Below are 20836 nucleotides of genomic sequence, written 5' to 3'. Positions count from 1 at the left end.
ACGGTGGCGGCACCATCCCCCCGCACAGTGGCAGGTCCTGTACTGCCCCCAACAAGGCTTCTTGGCGAGCCGGAAGAAAATGAAGGTTTGGAGGGAAAAAACTTGTTTGGCAGACGAGAGAAACTATCTTGTATCCTGATGAAAACACTTCGCAGACCCACTGGTCAGAAAGCAGGGAGGTCCACTGAGCCGCAAACTCCCAAAGGCGACCCCCCACCCGAGAATCGGGCGGGGGCAAACCTTCATGCTGTTGCCGATTTGTTCGCAGGCTTAAATAAAAAATAGTGCTGCGCTGTAGGGATAGGAAATAATAGTATAAATCTCATAAATACAGTGCTAGATCCAAAAATGAAATAAGTGCATCTAAACAGTGTTACAGTACACGACTTTAGTGATGCATAGTAACAAATCCAAGGTGAACACAATAGTGCTAGGTGAATAAGACAGCAGGCGCGGCTAAAGCCAGAAGGCTACAAAACTATACACATAGGTGATAGCAAACATATAAACAGTGAAAACAGCATAAATGTTCATGCAGGAGCAGCAGGCTGAACGCTACTGGAACGCATGTAATAAAGTGCTGGTGCCAAGTGTCCAAACATATAGTGCTTGCCGGGGAAGGGTTCCAATTTCCTTAAAAGTAGTGCAGATATCTCCTTACCTTACTGCTGTAAGGTAACAGCATAAAACAACTCTATATGGATAAGTGCAGCAACGAAATTTCAGGCCGTTGGAGGTGGCAATGATCCTCACACGGAAAGATAAAGGAAAGCACCAATAGCGTAATAACGTAGGAGCAATAGTATAAAAACTGTTTATACACTAGGTACTCACAAAGGTAATTTTAAAATACAGCATATAAAAAACAAGTGGCGGACTCGCTGGCATCACATCCGGTACTTCTTTGAACAGGACTCTAATATGTTTGGGCTCCTCTCGTTACGTGATTTTCAGATCTTTCAGTTCTTCTGTGACGGGTCTTTTGAATACTTCAATGCATTTGTTGTCTTTCACTTGGGGGTTGAAAAGAAATTTATTCCTCAGGGTGCTATGTTCAAATTCCTCATATGTGTCGGCGATCCGTGCTTTACAAGGATTGCTGATCATATATTTTAATGTTCAACTTCCGAACGTATTTTTGAATCCATATATACATTTGGAATTTGTCCATATTTTTCATTGGTGCATATTTCAGGCCCTTGTCTAAAACACCAATTTCTTCATGGGTAAGAAATCCCTGAAGTAGGTTGATATGGGATCTGTTAGCATATAAAAAACGATTGAACAGATTATTCTAGAAGTTAAAGAAGAACTTAACATATATACAGATACAGCAGATTACAAAACCCTCACATCACAACTCAATAAAGACCTGACAAAAAAAAGATAAGGAAGTACAACAAAGGAAAAGCAAGAAATATAGTCGGGATATGAACGACTATAAGAGTCAATTGGGACGCACAGATCCCTTATCAACCTACTTTTACACCAGAGAAAATATGCAGACTGGGGAAGCCTGTTGCTTCTCCAACTCACGGTGCAACAATTTTGCCCATTCAGTAAATGTCTGGGACACCAGGGCCGTGGCCAGGACTGGCCGCCATGCTAACCCCACCACCGTAAACATGGAACGGGCAACCACCTCGGTCCTCCTATCGGCAGGGTCCTTAAAGGCAGGAGTCCCCTCCACCGGAATCGTGGTTACCTTATTTAACCTGGAAACCCGGGGGGGTCCACAATGTCCATTTTTTCAGAAATTCTCCACCAAGGCCTGCTGCGGGCGCCCCCGTTCTTTGTAAATAAACGTATCTAAGATAGGTAGGGAAACACCTTAGCCATGCGGGCCGGCTTGTGGGACCCAAAAGGGCCCGACACCTCAGTAGATGCCCCCACCGTACCCTCCATTTTCAGGGTATCCCACACTGCTGTGATAAGTGCTCCTACAAGCGCCCTTTCCTGCGCTGACCCAGACATGGATTCATCCTCACTGTCCGAATGGTCCTGGTCCGCATCCTCTGAAAACATCAGAACAGGGGCCGTGTGTCTTGGCCAGAAGTCGGTGAGGGGGCGGTTTTTTACCCCACTTGCACCCACACGCCACTTTAACCCTAGCAACAAAAGACTCCAGGACTGCGGACAAGCGTCCATAGGCACCGCAGGTGCAGGGGAACCGGTTGCCACAATAGGGATGTCTGGGAAAAGAAGCGCCAGCTTTTGACGCCATGCTGACCCACACTGACCTGACACCCGTTAGGGGCCTAAGGCAAGGCACACAAAAAGTCCACCCCTCCCAGCTGCCACAGACTGAGGGGCCACCCGCAGGACTCGCCATCCTGACCCAGGTACAGCGCTGCTGCTGTCCGCTCTCCCTCACGAGGCGTTCTGTGTGAAATTTTCGATGTTCAGCTACTAGTCCCCCAGCGCTAGAGGCAAAAACAAGCTGAGACTGCAAGAAAATGTCCACCGACACCCCAGCAAGGAAAACACCTGAGGGCGCCTGGAAAATGGCCGCCGGATTCTCTGGCCACAGAATAATGGCCACAAACACCGGGAGAAGGCTGCCACGCGGCGCCCCCCCCCCACAGCACACCTCAGCGGGCACCTGCCAGACCCCCGGCAATGCCCAAAGACATAGGGACCCGACGAGCGGACCACACACCCAGCGCAGCCCCCCCTGGAAGACCCCCAGCCAGGTAAGGCCCAGTCACACCGCAGCCCATAGAATGGGGAGGAGGGAAGGGACGGGCTGCTCCATCCTGCCATAACAGGTGGAACCATACTTACCCCTCCTGTGGGAACTGCTGGACGCATTTCGGACAGACCCATCACCCGAGCAGTATGGGGTGACTGCCGGCCACGGCACACTGTGACACGGACAGCAGTAGCCCGGTCATATGTTTTTTCCCCAGAGCATATAGCTCACCCTCGACCCCTGGATCAGATGAGGTATGTCGTGGCCGACCCAGCGCGTAGCTAGGGCCTGCTCACCCTCGATGGCCGAGCTGGGGAGACTACCAGGATCTATATTATCCAGCCCGGCTGTTGATAGTAGATCACAGAAGTCAGAAAATGAAAAAATCTCCAGGACCAATGGTCCCCACTGGGAGCCAGGTCCTTCTACACTAGGCAGAAAAAAACTGAGCTGCTGAATGCAGAGTGAGTGGTTACAGCCAGTAGGAGCGCCCCCTGGGCGGTACAGTACATTTCGTATATTCTGATTTATTTTGTTTATTTGGATTCTATTAGTATATTCTTTATTTTCAAATAGTTTAGAACTTAGGAAGACAGCAATATTTGTTCTATTTTATTCTATTTCATCGTTTTTCTATTCTTTTTTAATTCTTATCTTATTTTACTTTTTATTTCTGTCTGTATTTATTACAATATGGTTCCGTTTTTGCGGTTTTAACATTTTAACATGTTCTGCCCAGTCCTCTCCTGAAGGTGGCGATATAACCCCAAGGTCAAGATTAAAGTGCTGTTTCTGTCAATGAACGAAAGAGAAAAATCGATGTTAGCCATCACTAGTAAAAAAAAATATTAATAAAAATGCCATAAAACTATCCCCTATTTTGTAGACGCTATAAGTTTTGCAAAAAAACGATCAATAAACACATATTGCGATTTTTTTTTTACCAAAAATATGTAGAAGAATACATATCGGCCTAAACTGAGGGGAAAAAATTGTTTATTTTTATATATTTTTTGGGGAAATTATAGCAAAAGGTAAAAAATATTGAATTTTTTTTTCAAAATTGTCGCTCTATTTTTGTTTATAGCGCAAAAAGGTGATCAAATACCACCAAAAGAAGCTATATTTGTGGGAAAAAAAGGACGTCAATTTTGTTTGGGAGTCACGTTGCACGACCGCGCAATTGTCAGTTTAAGCGACGCAGTGCTGAATCGCAAAAAGTGGCCCGGTCTGACTAAGAAAAATGGTCCGGGGATTAAGTGGTTAAGATAAAAAGCCTTCTGTGTGCAGCAGCCTTCCTCATACTTACCTGAGGTGCCCCTCTGTCCAACGATGTCCACGAGTGTCTCAGCCGCCCAAGATTCTCCTTCCTGATTGGCAGAGACACAGCAGCGGCACCATTGGCTAGCTGACTGACAGCAGAATCCAATCAGGGAAGAGAGGGGTTGGGGGGGCTCAGTGTCTGAATGGACACAGGAAGCTGCGACTCAGCTCAGGTGCCCCCATAGCAAGCTGTTTGCTGTGGGGGAAATTAACAGGAGGGGCCAAGATCACAGAAGAGGAAGCCGAGAAGAGGAGGATCTGGGCTGCTCTGTGCAAATCCAATGCAACAGAGCAGGCAAGTGTAACATTTAATATAACAAATTTGTTTCTACACAATATATATATATATATATATATATATATATATATATATATACACACACTGTATATATTTTTTAAATATAGGTGTGATATACTCTTCATAGGGTGATTTAGTCATATACTAATTTAGAATTGTTCATTCACTGAACATAGCGCTACTATTTTGTTCTTTTTTTTTTTTTTTTTTTTTTCACTTCAGACTCAACCTCATAGAGTGTACGTTATATGCTCATGTTCTGCGTACCAGCCCATTGCATCTCTATATTGGTTTTGCATCATAAGTGTCGCTTCTTTTGTGTGAAAATTTTCTTTTTTTTTATAAGTATATATTATTTTAATTATTTATTTAATATCATTCCTCATGCTTAAGAGGCGCAAAGTAATTGTGATTTCAATTATCCCCCCCCCCTAGACCATCCCTCCCCTCCCCCCCTATCTCACCTAAAACAATCTCCTATATCTCTAGTTCTCTCCAGTTTTCTTCTGGTATATCTTTTTAAGTGTCTACCCTTAATTTTTCTGCGTAACTCCACGATTTCTTAAAAGTCCTCCATTTATCCCATTTCGTGATTTGTAGGATGTTGTTACCCTCTATAGCCTCTTTTAGTTCTTCCATTTTGTACGTTTCTTCAACCGCATCTATCCACTCCCAGATTAAGGGGCACTCCACCTCCTGCCACTTCCTTGGAATAAGTCTCTTAGCGGCATTGAGTAGATGCGGTACAAGCGTTTTCCTGTAACTCCTTATACCTTCATCCCCCCCGTGGAATAGGATGACCCATGGGTCCATCTTGATCTTTTTCCCCGTGATCTCTTCCACACAGGCCAAAATTTGTTCCCAATACCTCTTAATCTTAGGGCATCCCCACCAGAGGTGTGCCATATTTCCTGATGTTTTACATCCCCTCCAGCACTCTCCTGTCTGCTCTTCTTTATACTTTTTTAGCTTGTCCGGAGTCATGTACCATCCGGATATGCATTTAAAACACATCTCCGCAGTACGGCTATCAACCGCTGAAGAGTGCGTCAGAGCCAACATTTTATCTATTGTGCCCCCATCCTGCTGTGTTCCCAGTTCCCTTTCCCATTTTCTAATGAATGGGGGTACATTCTGCCCATCCATCTTCAATAGAATCCTATATAACTTTGAGGTAGTTCCTTTTGATCTTTCCGTGGAACATATTTTTTCTAATTCTGTTAACTGGTCTCCCAGTCTCAATGGTCCTGGGAGATCCTGAATAAAATGTTTAAGCTGCTGGTACCTCCATTCATTGATTTCCATTAAATTATTTTTAAATTTTAACTCTTGTAGTGTTATGTGACCGTCCTTCATTATATCCCTTAATTGTACGGTGTCCTGTTTAATCCAATTACCCCCCACTTGTGTTTTACCTGGTGCAAAATAATCGTTATTTTTTAGTGCTATTAAAGGTGAATTATATTCTTTTTGAGTTTTTTTATATATCTTATCCCATATTTTAAGTGCATTTTTTGTTATTTCGTGTGCGTTTTTATCTAGTGTCCTAAATTGGGGAGGGTTCCAAATTATCTTATCCAACCTCGCCTGTGCTAATTCATTTTCTAAAATTACCCACCTTTTTTCTTTGTTGGCTCTGGCCCACTCCACCACCCTTGTTATTACCACTGCGTCATAGTACCCTTTAATATCCGGTACCGCTAATCCTCCCTTTTTTTTTGGTTGTTTTAGGGTCTGGAGTGATATCCTATGTTTCTTATTTTTCCATATATAGTTCATAATTACTTTTTTTAATACAGAAAATAGTGTTCTCGGAAGGGCTATGGGAATCATCTGAAATTTATATAAGATTTTGGGTATAATCACCATTTTGCAATAGTTGATTCGTCCAATCCATGATATTGCTCTATTTTCCACTCTTTTTGTTTCTATCTTAATTTCATTTAATAGGGGGATGAAGTTTATTTTATACATTTTTTTAGTAGAATTTGCTAACAATATCCCTAGGTATTTAAGTTCTTTAACCCAGGCGAAATGGTACTTCACTTTCAAGGATTGCTCTTCTAATTTACTTATATTTATACTCATAATCTCCGTTTTGGTGAGGTTTATTTTGAAGTTCGTAATTTCCCCGTACTCTCTGCATAGTTTTAATAGGCTTGGGATTGATGTTTTGGGTTCATCCAAATAGAAGAGGACGTCATCTGCAAAAGCAGAGAGTTTGTATTCCTCCTCTCCTATTTTAACCCCTTTTATTTCTTGGCAGTTCCGGATCCTGGCCAGAAGAGGCTCCAATGAGAGCACAAACAGGAGCGGCGACAGAGGGCACCCCTGCCTTGTACCATTTTTCATTGAAAAAGTTTGAGATAAACTGCCATTTATCTTTATTTTGGCCGTGGGAGACACATAGAGTGCTGCAATCCAGTCTATCATTCTCTGTCCAAACCCCATGTCCTTCAGGGTAAGCAACATAAATCCCCAGTCTACTCTGTCGAACGCTTTTTCTGCATCGATCGACATAAGTAGACCTGGGGATCCTGCCGCCCTGATTCCCCGGAGTATCAGGAGTGCAAATCCAATGCAACAGAGCAGGCAAGTGTAACATTTAATATAACAAATTTGTTTCTACACAATATATATATATATATATATATATATATATATATACACACACTGTATATATTTTTTAAATATAGGTGTGATATACTCTTCATAGGGTGATTTAGTCATATACTAATTTAGAATTGTTCATTCACTGAACATAGCGCTACTATTTTGTTCTTACACATTACTAGCGCTACTATTTTGTTCTTACACATTACTATTTATTTAAAGTAGCAGCTTTAGGTGTTTTTTTTAGTTTATTGGGCACAGTGGGTGTGAGAAGGTAGAAGAGCGCGTATATTTTCCTTTTTTCACCATTTACTATAAGTTTAACGTTTATTATTTTTATAGGAAAAAAAAAAATACGATACTTTACAATCACCAAGATCAGACACTGGGTAGAAGGATCTAGGTAATTGATTCTACAATTTTGCATTGTCACTAAAAAGGCACAATGCCTTCCAGGTCATATAAAAAAACTATCCTTGTCCTTTTTAAAAGAAAGCATTTGACTACAACGGTTTCCCCGAAACGCCCCAGTGCTTTTGCACTATCCTAAAATCTTGTTAACTCTGCCACTATCTCATAGTGTACGTTGGATCCTATTTTACCATCCTGTTTAGACCCTACTCCAGCTACAGAGGAAAACTCTGCCCTTCTAGTTTGTATTGTTAAAAGTAATTTCTTCCATTAAACCTTACATTATATATTTGTATATGAAGAAGTACCTTGTCGGAGGCATAGTGGTTTTTTTCAAGGAGAGTGTTTCCCAGGTTTATGCATGTAGTAAAACTGTCTGCTCGAGCATCAACTTCTGCCTTAATACCTTGGTGATTTTTTATAACCAGATCAGCCGAGGATACATCTCTGGTCAAAAAAAAATTATACGTGAGCACCGAGTTTTAAGATTACAATTTGAAAGAAAAAAAAAAAAACCCTCACCAAGGTCTTACCTTGGTTTTTCCTGAGCATCAATCAGCAAGTTGATATCATCCATCCACAACATAAGATCTCTAACCATCCTAAAAAATCTGAATTTCTCCACTGTGTCCAGGAGGAGCTGGCGTCGGGCACTGCTTGCATCTTGCAGCTCTCCCCAAGCTTCAGTCACTGCTTGTTCGTGTCTATGAATGTCTGCAGCTTTTTCACCTGCATAAGCTTTCTGAAGCCGTGATGCATCTTCTTGAACTTGCTTCACCTGAAAGGTTTAGACAAAAAAAAAAAAAAGTATTTACCACATTTTTACAAGTATTTACCAATGCAAGTTTGCATATTCCACACCTGGCCAAAATCTGTGGAAGCAGAGAATCACTGCATTAGCCACTCCTATTAAAGTGATCCTTGCTGACTTAGCCAGGCGGCTTCCCTGCAGCATAAATACAAGGAGTTGCCCACTCAGGACTGGCACCAAAGAACATCTGATCCAATAAAAGAATGCCTTGCATTCATTGAGAAAATGCAAAGGTTTCTGTGAAAGTGACCACCAATGGTTACTATGCAGCAGGGCAGCTACTCGGTATGGGACCCAGAAGACAGAGGATTGTAGCAGTGATTTTCCACCTTTACTGGGATTGGCAGGTATAGAATATGCATACATACTAAAATAAATTACAAAAAAAAGCAACACCATACCTGGAATTCAGCTTTGACTTCTCCAACGTTTAAACTTACATTATAGAGCTCATTCCCAAAGTTGGAGCTTGGCTATGCTTTCCCTTAAAGTGGTTGTTAAGCCACTATAATCCATTCATCCCATCCGTTATACAACAAAGTGTCCCAGTGTCTGAGCTATATAAAAAAAGATCCCGATTTGTACCTTATATCACAGCATCTCACGGCACTCACCTCTCCCAGACTGACAGCTACAGCGGGAGGTGCCGAGAGCACCTGCTGATGTCAGCCGGGGAGGATAGAGGCGAGAGAGCTGATCTGTCACGTGAGCGCAGGGAGACGCTCTGATATTAGGTACAAAGTAGCATTTTTTTTTATATAGCTCAGACACATATTGTTACATAACAGAGGGAATAGAATGAATAAATTATATTTTTTTATAACAGCAGGGGGGAGGGGCGGGCAGTGTCTGGAGCTGACAGGCAGGGAGGGAGGACAGAGCAGGGCTGCGAATGACAGAGGCACGTAAACTGACTACGGTGTAAGGGCTCAGAAGCCATGATAAACCGTGTTTACAGGGGAGGGCAAAACCAGGCAGGATCAGCCAGGTATTTTAGGTTATACAGAGGGCCAAATGACACAGCACAAGCACTGTGCTGTTATGCATGGTTTAATGTAACTGCAATTTTTTTTTCTTTTTAGGGTAACACTTTAAGCTCTGTTTACATATATGCCAATTGGAATGCGCTTTGCATCCGATTCACATGACCTGTGACTCAAACTGGCTTTCACATATCCGCAGTGCATTGGCAGTGCGAATTTAAAAGGTCTTGTGCGTTTTCTGAGTACTGCGGTTCAGATGCAAATTCCAGGCTCATTGCCTGCTATGGAAACTCATCTGAATCGCGCGTCATCAGTTTTAAACGTGAATTTAAAAAAAAAAGTGTGGGGGAAGGGGGGTCCTTGGTATAAATTTTTTAAGGGAAAACCCACACCAAAATGTAAAAAAATAAAATGCGCGGGGTCGCCCCAAATCCATACCAAACCCTTAGCGAGAATACCCCCCCCCCTTCCTGAATCCATACCAAACCCTTAGTGAGAATACCCCTCCCCTTCCTGAACCATACCAGTCCACAAGCCCTCCACATTGGGTGGGGGGGGGGGGGTCTGCAGGGGCATATCGGAATCTGGAAGCCCCCTCTAACAAGTGAACCCCTAGATCACGCATTCTTATTCCCCCCCCACCCCATGCAAATGAGTATGGGGTACATGCACCAGAAAAATGACAAGAATAAGTCTGCGAGACTCCACACATTCTGCTATCTTCACTTCTAAGCAGCCCATGGATCCGGGACGAGGACTACAGGATGTTACAGATGAGCCTTCTTTCCTCACCTTCTTGTATGTTTTGTATAATGTGTCATTAAAAGAACCTCTTTAATACTGCACTTAGGTGACGCTTCCTTTCTCTACCCCTGTTTTGTTTACCACAGAGTCAGCTCTCTGAGGACAGCAGCCGCCATTAAACAGCCACATCACCTGTATTTTTAACCATTGAAGTGCCTGTTACGGTTGTTTCTAATGGACTAATCACCATACCCCTACTTATACATGCACTTTGTATCTGCGCTGACAGTTACCTCTCCTATTGTCCCTATGCGTGGCTGCAGAGATAGGGAAATGTCTCACTGATTAGCGCAGAGCATTGCCGACTTCCTGGCGGGCTCTGCACGAGGAGTGTGCGAACACGCCAGAGCCCATCCTTAGTCGTGTGGTTCCTCTTAAAATCTATACCAGGTCTTTCGGTTGGGGGGGGGGGGGGGGGGAGTCAAAGGTTAAGGACGTGCAGCTGGCTTCCTGGCCCGCTCCTCAACAACCAGCTATTGTTAAGAGATGCCAATGATCGCTGGCTCTTAAAATTTGTATCTGAACAGACGTTTTGAAAATTTGCTGGGAAAACAGACGGGAATTCGGACCGAAGTGTGAACCTAGCCTTACACTTAATAGGGAATGCCTCAGCCCAGGATAACCTCTCCTATTACTATGCCTCAGTTTTGTAGCAAATCAGTACAGAGAGCATGATCATAAACACACAGAGGGATGAGACGTGTTTCTTCAATGAACTCCAAGAAAAGCTCCCGATGCATCCTATAGACTTGGGTACACTCGTTGGTGGCCAATGGCTTCACCATTGGGTCAGCGAGCGGTGCACGCTGTTGGAGCATGCATGCATGCTTCTTCTTCAGGCATAACAAGGAGCCATCTTTGTGTTGGAATATATAGGGCATGAGGGCGCAGAGATGATGGGAGTGTCATCTCAGGCACCATAGAAACAGCCCAAACAATAGAGGTCTCCCAAGAGCTAAACTACAAGCAAAGGACAACTACACTAAAAGTAAATATAAATAAAGATAGATATAAATAGTACTTGCTATTGTGGTCAATCGTATAGAAGAGAGACCTTAAAATGATTGTAAAGGTTTGTTTTTATTTCTTTCCTTTTGCAAACAAACATGTCATAATTGCCTGCTTTGTGCAAGGGTATTGCACAGAACAGCCTCGATCCCCATTTTCTGGGGTACTCGGGTGGCGCACCTGGCCCCTCCTCTTCATCGGGTGACCCCATTGAGAGTAATTTTCCATGGTGGCACCCGTGCTCATGAGTTCCCGCTGCTGCATCCATTTTCACAGACAGCAGGACTCTGCCCCACCCCCAACTCCTGTGCCACTGGATTGACAGCAACGGGAGCCAACGGCTCCCGCTGCGATCAATCTATCCAACAAGGATCTGAGACAGCGGCTGAAGCCTCTGGGCTCCTTCTTGTCGCTGGAACGATCTGGTTCAGGTAAGAACAGGGGGGGGTCTGGGGGGCAGCTGAAGCTTCTCAGATTAACACTCTCCTTGACTGGCCTGTCAGTTAGGTGGACCGCCATTGTCTTGGTAGGTTTGCAGTTGTGCCATACGCTTTCCATTTTCGGATGATGGATTGGACAGTGCTCCGTGAGATGTTCAAAGCTTTGGATATTTTTTATACCCTTACACTGCCTTAAACTTCTTCACAACTTACCCCCTCCCCACAGGCGTGTAGGTAAGGCTTCCACTCTTGCCCCACCCCCAGACAACAGAGGTAGACTCACCACCTGTGGCCTTCTCTTGGGCTGCAGCCACCACTGGTTCCTCCTCTACCTCTATTCCTGTCCTGGTCCAGATTCCGCTGCAGAAAGTCGGAAATGAGAGGGGAGATTGTGGACCCTCCACCTTGCCCCTCCAGGGCTTTACGGCCTCTGCAGGTCATGTGGCAGCCACTGCCATTTTTCCAGGTTCATGCGATGGAAGTGACATCTGCCTTGTGAAAACTAGGCTGTGTGAGGTCCCCGGCGCCGCCCAACCAGGAAGATTGCCGGGCTGACATGGCCAGCGACTGGAAGCAACGCCCCCCTCATGAACCGAGGCCTGGGTTATCCCCACGTCCGTGCAAGCAGGGAAGAGGCCAGCCATGCCACCTGACCCAGCCATGGGACTCGTGTGGCTCTACCTGCTGGCCCCTTCAACCCCCAGAGCTCTACAGCCCAGATGGAAAGTGTGGGAGGAGGGAGGAAAATACAACCACCGGAGCACCGGGAACACTTACCGTGTGCCCGGAAAGCCCTAAACATACAGACAGACCTACAATGGAATGATCAAAGCATATTCAGGTGTTAGAATGGCATCTTTCACATTATACAAAAATATTGGGCTCATTTTACTGTTTAGCTTTTTTTTTTTTATTAATTAACCACTAAAGCACCAAGCCTGTTTTTCAGACTCAATGTTTACAAGTTTAAAACATTTTTTTTTGCTAGAAAATTACTTAGAACCCCCAAACATCATATATATTTTTTTCTAACACCCTAGTGAATAAAATGGAGGTCATTGCAATACTTTTTGTCACACCGTATTTGGGCAGCGGTCTTACAAGCGCACTTTTTTTTTAGAAAAAATAAGAACAGTAAAGTTAGTCCAATTTTTTTTATATTGTGAAAGATAATGTTACGCCGAGTAAAATGATACCCAACATGTTACGCTTCAAAATTGCGCCCGCTCGTGGATAGGCGTCAAACTTTTACCCTTAGGCGGCGTTTATCAAATTCTATAGGTTGCATCTTTTGAGTTACAGAGGAGGTCTAGGACTAGAATTATTGCTCTCGCTCCAACGATTGTGGTGATACCTCACTTGTGCGGTTTGAACACCGTTTTCATGTACACTTTCGCTTCTGCGTGCAAGCTCGTCGGGACAGGGGGGGTTTAAAAAATATTTTTTTGTGTTTTCTTATTTTACCTGATGATTTTATTTTTACACTGTTTAAAAAAAATAAAAATAAAAAAAAATGGGTAACTTTTATTCTTATTACAAGGAACGTAAACATCCCTTGTAATAGAAAAAAGCATGACAGGTCCTCTTAAATATGAGATCTGAGGTCAAAAAGACCTCAGATCTCATATTTAGACTAAAATGCAATAAAAAATAAATACATTTGTCATTTGAAAAAATTACAACAACAAAAATGTGCCTTTAAGACGCTATGCTATGGAGACGGGTAGGGGCCATCTTACCCTCACTCGTATCCATGACACAGAGGGAGAAGGACACGATCGCCTCCGCCACTACCAATTGCTCTGGTAAGCGGCGGGAGGGGGGCCCTCTCCCACCGCCGATAACTTTGATCTCGCGGCAAATCCACCAAGGAGACCACCATTATCGTTTACGAAACCAGCCACGGAAAAGATGGATATCTCTGTTGTGGCAGCAGCTGCTGCCGTTACCGAGATATTCATCTTTAAAATGCCGACGTATATGTACGTGAGCCAGTCCTTAAGTGGTTAAAGTGTGTATTTTCCCCAACAAATTGCGTTTGAAAGACGGCTATGCAAATAAAGTGCAACAAGGTTTCTTATCTCCAACTAAGCAATGTTGTGATAAAACAGGCAGTCTGCCAAGTTTATTTTTGACAGATGTCAGCAGTGAGCAGAGAACTCTCTGCACCGAATCGGGAAAATGCTGTGTTATGATTGAGGGTGTGTGGGGGTTTAGTAGAATCACGATCTCAATTCTTTAATTATTAATCGTGCAGCTTTATGACCCGTCAGACATGGTTTGACAAAGCAAGGTCACGGCCAGAATCATCATTTAAAGGGCCTGAACCACCAGCAACAACAGAGCTCCAGAAAAGGCTTCCAACCGATTATTAGTTGGGACCTTTAACACGGGTGCATCCTCTATTATTAAAGGATAAGTGCACCTTTTTGGAACATGTTACTTGCTCCATCTGTATTTAAAGTGGAATTTGCTCCATCTGTATTTAAAGTGGAATATGTAACATGTTCCAGCTCCTGCTGCCAGTTACGTCGATCTGCCCTGCTCTGTGACAGCAGGCGGGGGGGATCTTCTCCCCTTAAAAAAAAAAAAAAAAAAAAAAGTGGCTGTGTGGGGCTCTGCTCACAGTCGCATCGTTCATTCAGTGTTTCCTAAAAAATGAATAAACATCTACCATCAGCCATTGCGGCTGACGGTTCCCAATGAACTGCAAGAGTGCTGGCGAGCACCTTCCCAGTTTATGCATTCTTCCTGCTCTCAAGTAACCGCCTGCCCATATGAGGTACGGGCAAGACCGCTATCTTGGGTCTGCAGGAGCCCTGCATTGAACCCATAATCTGCTGATCACTGGTGCAATGCTCTGCAGGCTCTCTAGAAAAAAAACAAAAAAGGTGAACCTATCCTTTAAGGAGGATGCTTGATCACTTCTATACAAAATTCTCCCCAAATGGATAAAATATTAATAAGTGCTTGGGGCCCGAAATCCAGAGGACCGCAGGCAAATTCAATAAAAAAAGAAGACGGCATGGGGACATGTCTGTGGCCTTTGGAGTCAGCATATGACTGAGTGACTTGGGTCATGAAGTTTTGCATTATCATAGTAAAAACCTTAGCCAAAAAGGGAAAGAGAATATGCACCACACCCAACAAACCTAAAGAGGACTTCAAGAGCAGAGACCACCAGGACTCTGGGCTGCAGATATCAGCATCATCAGTAGGTGCTCCATTATTATGAGAAGGGGGGAACCTGATAAAACTAGACACCCCCCTTCCCCATCTAAAATTCACCATGTTGCGACTGCATGGTGATAGGGCAACATATAGGCATGGCCACAAATACTCATGAAGCCCAGACAGATGGCAGCAGGGGAGTTGAAGGACTCGCGCACGCTTTTACAGCTGCTTCTAGGGGTATCTGCCATATTTTTTCCCTGCCTCTAAATTCCCCTCCTTGTTAGCTTATGTGTACAAGCACACATAGGCTTTTAGCAGTGTTTAGTGGGTTTTCAGAGGCAGGGGAAAAAAAACACTGTCAGTGCGTTCAGGCGCAGCATAGATTGAGTAGAAAAAAAGCATGACGCTGCTAAAAGTGCCTAAACCCTGGTGCTTAACCACCAGGACCCAGCCTCTCTTAGATTTGTTGTTTACAAGTTAAAAACTATTTTTTTTGCTAGAAAATTACTTAGAACCCCCAAACATTTTTTTTCTAACACTCTAGAGAATAAAAATGGCGGCCGTTGCAATACTTTGTCACACCGTATTTGTGCAGCACCGGTCTTACAAGCGCACTTTTTTTGGAGAAAATACACTTAAAAAAAAATAAAAAAAATAATTCAACAGTAAAGATAGCCCAATTTTTTTTATAGTGTGAAAGATAATGTTAAGCCGAGTAAGTTGATACTCAACATGGCACACTTCAAAATTGTGCCTGCTCATGGAATGGCGACCATTTTTTACAGTTAAAAATCTCCATAGGCGACATTACATTTTTTTTTACAGGTTGCATGCTTTGAGTTACAGAGGAGGTCTTGGGCTAGACTTATTGGTCCAACGATCATGGGGATACCTCACATGTGTGGTTTGAACACCGTTTTTATATGCGGGCGCTGCTCACGCATGCGTTTGCTTCTGCACACAAGCTTGTCGGGATGGGGCGCGTTTAAACATTTATTTTTCTTATTTATTTTACCTTTTATTTTTACACTGTAAACGGTTTCACATTTATTCCAATTACAAGGAATGTAAACATCCATTGTAATAGAAAAAAGCACGACAGGTCCTCTTAAAAATTAGATCTGGGGTCAAAGAGACCTCAGATCTCATATTTGGACTAAAATGCAAAAAAAGGAATAAAAAATAAAAAAATGTTCCTTTAAGAGCTATGGGCGGAAGTGACGTTTTGACGTCGCTTCCCCCCTGCTATGGTATGGAGATGGGTGGAGGCCATCTTCCCCTCACTCGTATCCATACCAAGCAGGAGGGAGGACCGCTACCTTGCAAGCAGCAGCAGCGAGGAAATGCTTCCTCAATACTGTAGAATGATAATGAGCATGGAACACACGCATGAGCACTCCACCCAGCAGATATGATCAGCGCTTAGTCCCAGTGTTAAACCCTTTTGTGCAAGAGCAGAAACAGTGATTAATGGCACCCAGCAATTCAAGTAGAGTTGCTCCTAGTTGTTGGCCCAACCAGCCTAATCACAAATTAAAGGGGTTGTAAACCCTCACGGTTTTTCACCCTATGCATTAAGGCAGGGGTGCCCAACCTTTTCTAGAGCAAGGGCCACTTAAGCGACTTGTTAACCAGTTGTGGGCCACAATGAGCGGATGACAGGTCCGTGTCCACTTTGCATATGCAGAATAAACACAGACACAGCCCATTCTTCTCTATGGGCCCTCTGATCCGATGGAAGGGGACGGATCCACTTCTGTTTTTTAGCAGATCGTATAGGAGATAGGCGGTTGTAAACGGAAACAAGTCTCTTTACATCTGCCGCTCCATAGAGGTGAATAGAGGGTCTAATTGGGTCAGTTCGATTGTGTGAAAGGGGCCCAAGGCTGCTTTTACACTGATGGTCTGTGGTCTACCCACACCACAGGTGCAGTGCACCTGTGGATTTTCTGCAAGTTGGCTGTACTTTGCCATTGAATTCTATTATATCCTGCAGGATTGGTGCACTTTCTGAAAGCGCCCCAACCCGCAGGTAAAACCAGAAGTCTATGGCTCAGTGCAGGTAACCTGCAGGTGCACTGCACCTGCAGATGAGTTTGAAAGCAGCCCAGTAACCACTGAAGAACAGATATGCCCAAATATACACTGCGATTTTAGTAATAAACTTACCATTGATAAGTTTTCCAATCAGGTATTGCCAGCTGTTGCTGTCCCAGGCATAGTACATTTGGTATCACTCCTCCTATGACAGGAGCCAGCGCTATGCAGGAAGCACTGGCTTATGGGGGCTCTGCTCTGCAGCGGCTTGCTTCATTTACCGTTGACTTCATTCACAACACTGATGCTCTGGGATGGCAGGTCGGCAACCTGCAATCTGGGCTTGACAACCTGCCATCCCAGTGTAGGAGGTCGCGGGCCACATCAGAGGGCTCTGAGGGCCATTGGTTGGGCACCCCTGCATAAGGGGGAAAAACTTCCGTGCTGCAGCTGCCCCCCCCCATTCTTTTACCAGAGCCCGATTGTTCCAGCGATGAGCACAGCTCTAGGGTCTCGGGGTCTTCATTGGACCATCATAAGACGCTCCTGTCGAAGTTTTAACTTCTGCAAATGGCCTGGACATCTGTGAGATGGTTGCAGTTTCATATTTGTTAAAGGGGCTGTAAACCCTTACGGTTTTTCACCTGAATGCATTCTATGCATTAAGGTGAAAGAGCCCCCCTATTTCTTACCTGAGCCTGATCGTTCCAGCGATAGAGGCGAGCACAGCAGTCCATCAAGTCCAACCTATGTTTGTGATTATGTGTCAGTATTACATTGTATATCCCTGTATGTTGCAGTAATTCAGGTGCTTATCTAATAAATGCCCCCCGCTGAAAACCACCGCCTGTGGAAGGGAATTCCACATCCTTGCCGCTCTTACAGTAAAGAACCCTGTACACAGTTTAAGGTTAAACCTCTCCTTCTAATTTTAATGAGTGGCCATGTGTCTTATTAAACTCCCTTTCACGGAAAAAACGGACAAGTATCCTCGGGTGCAAGCAATCTGGTCCCAGTGATTAATGTTAAGTTTCCCAAGTCTATTTCTAATTCTGTCCTCTGTTAGCCATGAGGTTGCTTTCTGTGATTGTCAGGACGACAAATACTGCAGTTTTGGTTACTGAAGCCCCCAAGATTCCCTAGTGAAGACTAAGGAGAAGAATAAATTCAATACCTTTGCTATCTCCCCATCCTTTGGTAACTAGATGTCCTGCCCCATTCCTTAGTTCAAAATGGTCTGTCCTCCCTTTTTATTTTCTACTGCTTATATACCTAAAGAATTTCATGGGATTTTTTTTGCTCTTCTGCGCTACGTGTCTATAGTTTTCTATCTTAGCTGCCCTAATTGCACCCTTACATATCTTGTTGCATTCATTGTAAAGTCTGAATGCTGATGATGATGATCCCTCAGTCTTGTATTTTTTCAAGGCCTTCTCCTTTGCTTTTATATGCATTTTTACATTGGAGTCAAGTCGCCCAGGACTTTTGTCTTTTGTCCGCTCTTAAATTTATTTCCCAATGGGATGCACTGGCTAATTCCCTTATTTAATATGCTCTTAAAGCAAACCCATTTCTCCTCTGTGTTCTTTACTTCTAAGATTTTATCCCAATTTATATCTTTTAGCAAGGTTCGTGTAGTTTAGGGAAGTTGGCTGAAATTCAAAGCAGTGATGTAAAGAGATTGTAATGAGGATTAAAAAAAAAATGTAATAAAAAGAGTCCAACATATCAAAGCTGAGTTATAGTAGGAGGGGTTATCCTGGTCTGGCCTATTTTTTTTTACCAGTGTTCAATCCTCCCTTAGGCAACAGTAGAAACTCTAGGTGTCCTCTCTCGAACCTGCATATCAGCATAAACAGCTGAACCAGAACAAAAGTTTATTTTAGTTGACAGACTCTTTAAATTATATAAAAAAGTTACTTGTGGCTTACTTGTGCACTAAGGGCTTGAATGTCATGTTCAAAAGTTGTGTGCATACGCTGCATAGCTTCTGCAGTGTTAATGTCTCTGCCGGTCTCTTCTGGAATCTGTTTATGCTTATCTTGTATTTGACCCAATGTTTCTCGAGCATCCTGATAGAAGCGGTGGAGCTCATAGGAAGCGGCTAGCATCTGGCTTCGAGTATCAATCATTTCTAGCAGATCAGCCCAAGCCTCATTAAGACCATCTTTCCATTCAGCAACAGTTGCATTTTCTGAATGTCCGGATGAAATAAGCTCATCAGCCATGAGGTTGACAGCATCCACCCTTTCCTGGCCAATATTACTGGTGTCGCGAGAGAATTCACGGAACTTATCTCTCAGCATCTGGAAGACACAAGAAAAAGCACACATTTGAATACACTTGCAAACAAAACATTTAAAAGTATGGGTTGTTTTTTCCCCCCCTTTTTATACTTACCTAGGTGGATGCAGCATGGCACCGATTCTGCATCTGTCCCCCGGCGTCTTTACACTGAGAACCGAGCCATCAGACACAACCGATGGCTCGGTTCTCACAGATCACCAAGAGGAGAGCTGCTGACTGTCAATCAGCAGCTCTCCTCTCTGCTCCTCCGTGACCACTGCAGCACTGAGCTGTGGAGGTGGCGGAGATTGCTGTCTCAGTCTCTCAGCGGCTTGCCGAGAGGCCGAGACAGGCATCAATTCAGGCCCCTGGCAGTTTCAGACTTCACTGTCGTGATGACGCAATGCCTGGACTGATTCCAGTGACGTCAGCAGAGAGCTGAATTCAGACTGTTCTCTACTGGTCACAGAAGTGCTAAACGAACTGCACTCCTGTGACCCTTAGAAGCTCAGCCAAACGAGCTCAAGCTGGACTTCTCCTTTATATGTACCCAAAAACATACTCCCAAATGTGTAATTTTATTACTTAACATGCAAAACTTTACTTACTGTTACATGTTCATAGTCTTGTCCTAACTCATGGGAAGCTGCTACCACTTCACGTTCTGAAATCCAGTGTTCCAGGTCTTCTACATCTCTCTTTAGTTGGCAGAGCCTTTGGTGTTCCTGTAGCTTCCCTCTTCTCTCTTCCGCCAAATCCTTTAGACTAGCATATAGCTTGTCAACTTGTCCTTGACGCAAGGTAATGCGGTCACTGGAATTTTTTTTTTTTATAATAAAAATATATATTATATATATATATATATATATATATATATATATATATACACACACACACACACACACACACACATATATATATTACATAGTAGATGAGGTTGAAACAAAGCCAACCTATGTATATACACACACAAACATATATATATATATATACATACACATTGCTCAGCATAAATGAGTACACCCCTTTTGAAAAGTAAGATTTGAATCAATATCTCAATGAACACAAACAATTTCCAATTTTGTTTTACAGAACATTTGTTTAGCTCATTTCATAAAAGTAAGGTTTAAGCGGACCTTCAGTAATTATTTTAACTTTGCATCTATTAAATCTTCTGCCCTTGTTGTTATAACCTTGGAGAGTTTATTTTTCTGTCAGTACCTTATACAGCCCACTTTGTCTGGTAAAAAGCCTAGGCTTATGAAATCATGCACAGCTCGCTCTCCCACTCTCGTGAGAGTTTGCCCAGAAAGGGGATGGGGGAGTCATAAGAGGGCCAATGAGAGCTGGGAGGTGTGCCTCTGTGTAAATCCAGGAAATGAACAGGCAGCAGTTTCAGCTGCCCACAGTTAAAATTCATGCAGCCGGACTCAGTGGAGGGAGATTTCTGCAGCATATTTGGCTTGTACAGAATCACAGTATAGATAAAATATGCAAAGTGGTTGGAGAGAAGCTTTGGAATAGCAAAGATGTTTTTATTACAGATTATGTAAGCAGACTGCAGTTCTTTGTATGACCTCAATGATTTGTAAGGACAGCACCAAGTCTTCTTGGCATAAGAAGGCATGGAATAAACAAGTTGGAGACATATTGCAACATCTATATTTTTTCATTCTTCAAGAACAACCTTCTTTAGAGCCTGGATCCTGGATGCTGGATGGAGTGTAATGCTCAACTTGTCTCTTCAGAATTCCTCATAACTGTTCGATTGGGTTCAGTTTAGGAGACATACTTGGCCACTTTCTCCCTGTTGTTCAGTGCAACAGTGGCCTTAAATGTATGTTTTGGATCATTGTCATGTTGGAGAAGTGCACAACGACCAAGGGCATCGAGTGATGGTAACATCTTTTCGGGATACCAATAATGAAATGCAGCCCCACAGAAAGACACTGCCAC

The 20836-nt window shown here is 43.5% G+C and overlaps 1 protein-coding gene across 1 annotated transcript in view; it reads right to left on the bottom strand.

The window, feature by feature from the left end:
• SPTBN2 (spectrin beta, non-erythrocytic 2) overlaps window positions 1-20836 on the bottom strand; it is a 904339-nt gene that overhangs the window by 173933 nt on the left and 709570 nt on the right. Inside the window, 4 exon segments of the mRNA XM_040328797.1 lie at window positions 7646-7784; window positions 7871-8115; window positions 18526-18900; window positions 19489-19693. Of these exon segments, the coding sequence (XP_040184731.1) occupies window positions 7646-7784; window positions 7871-8115; window positions 18526-18900; window positions 19489-19693 (964 nt within the window).

The sequence above is a fragment of the Rana temporaria genome, chromosome 11 (assembly GCF_905171775.1).
Source record: "Rana temporaria chromosome 11, aRanTem1.1, whole genome shotgun sequence".
NCBI lineage: Eukaryota > Metazoa > Chordata > Amphibia > Anura > Ranidae > Rana > Rana temporaria.
The sequence above is the reverse complement of the archived record's forward strand: the minus strand, read 5'-3'. Positions and strand labels throughout refer to the sequence as shown.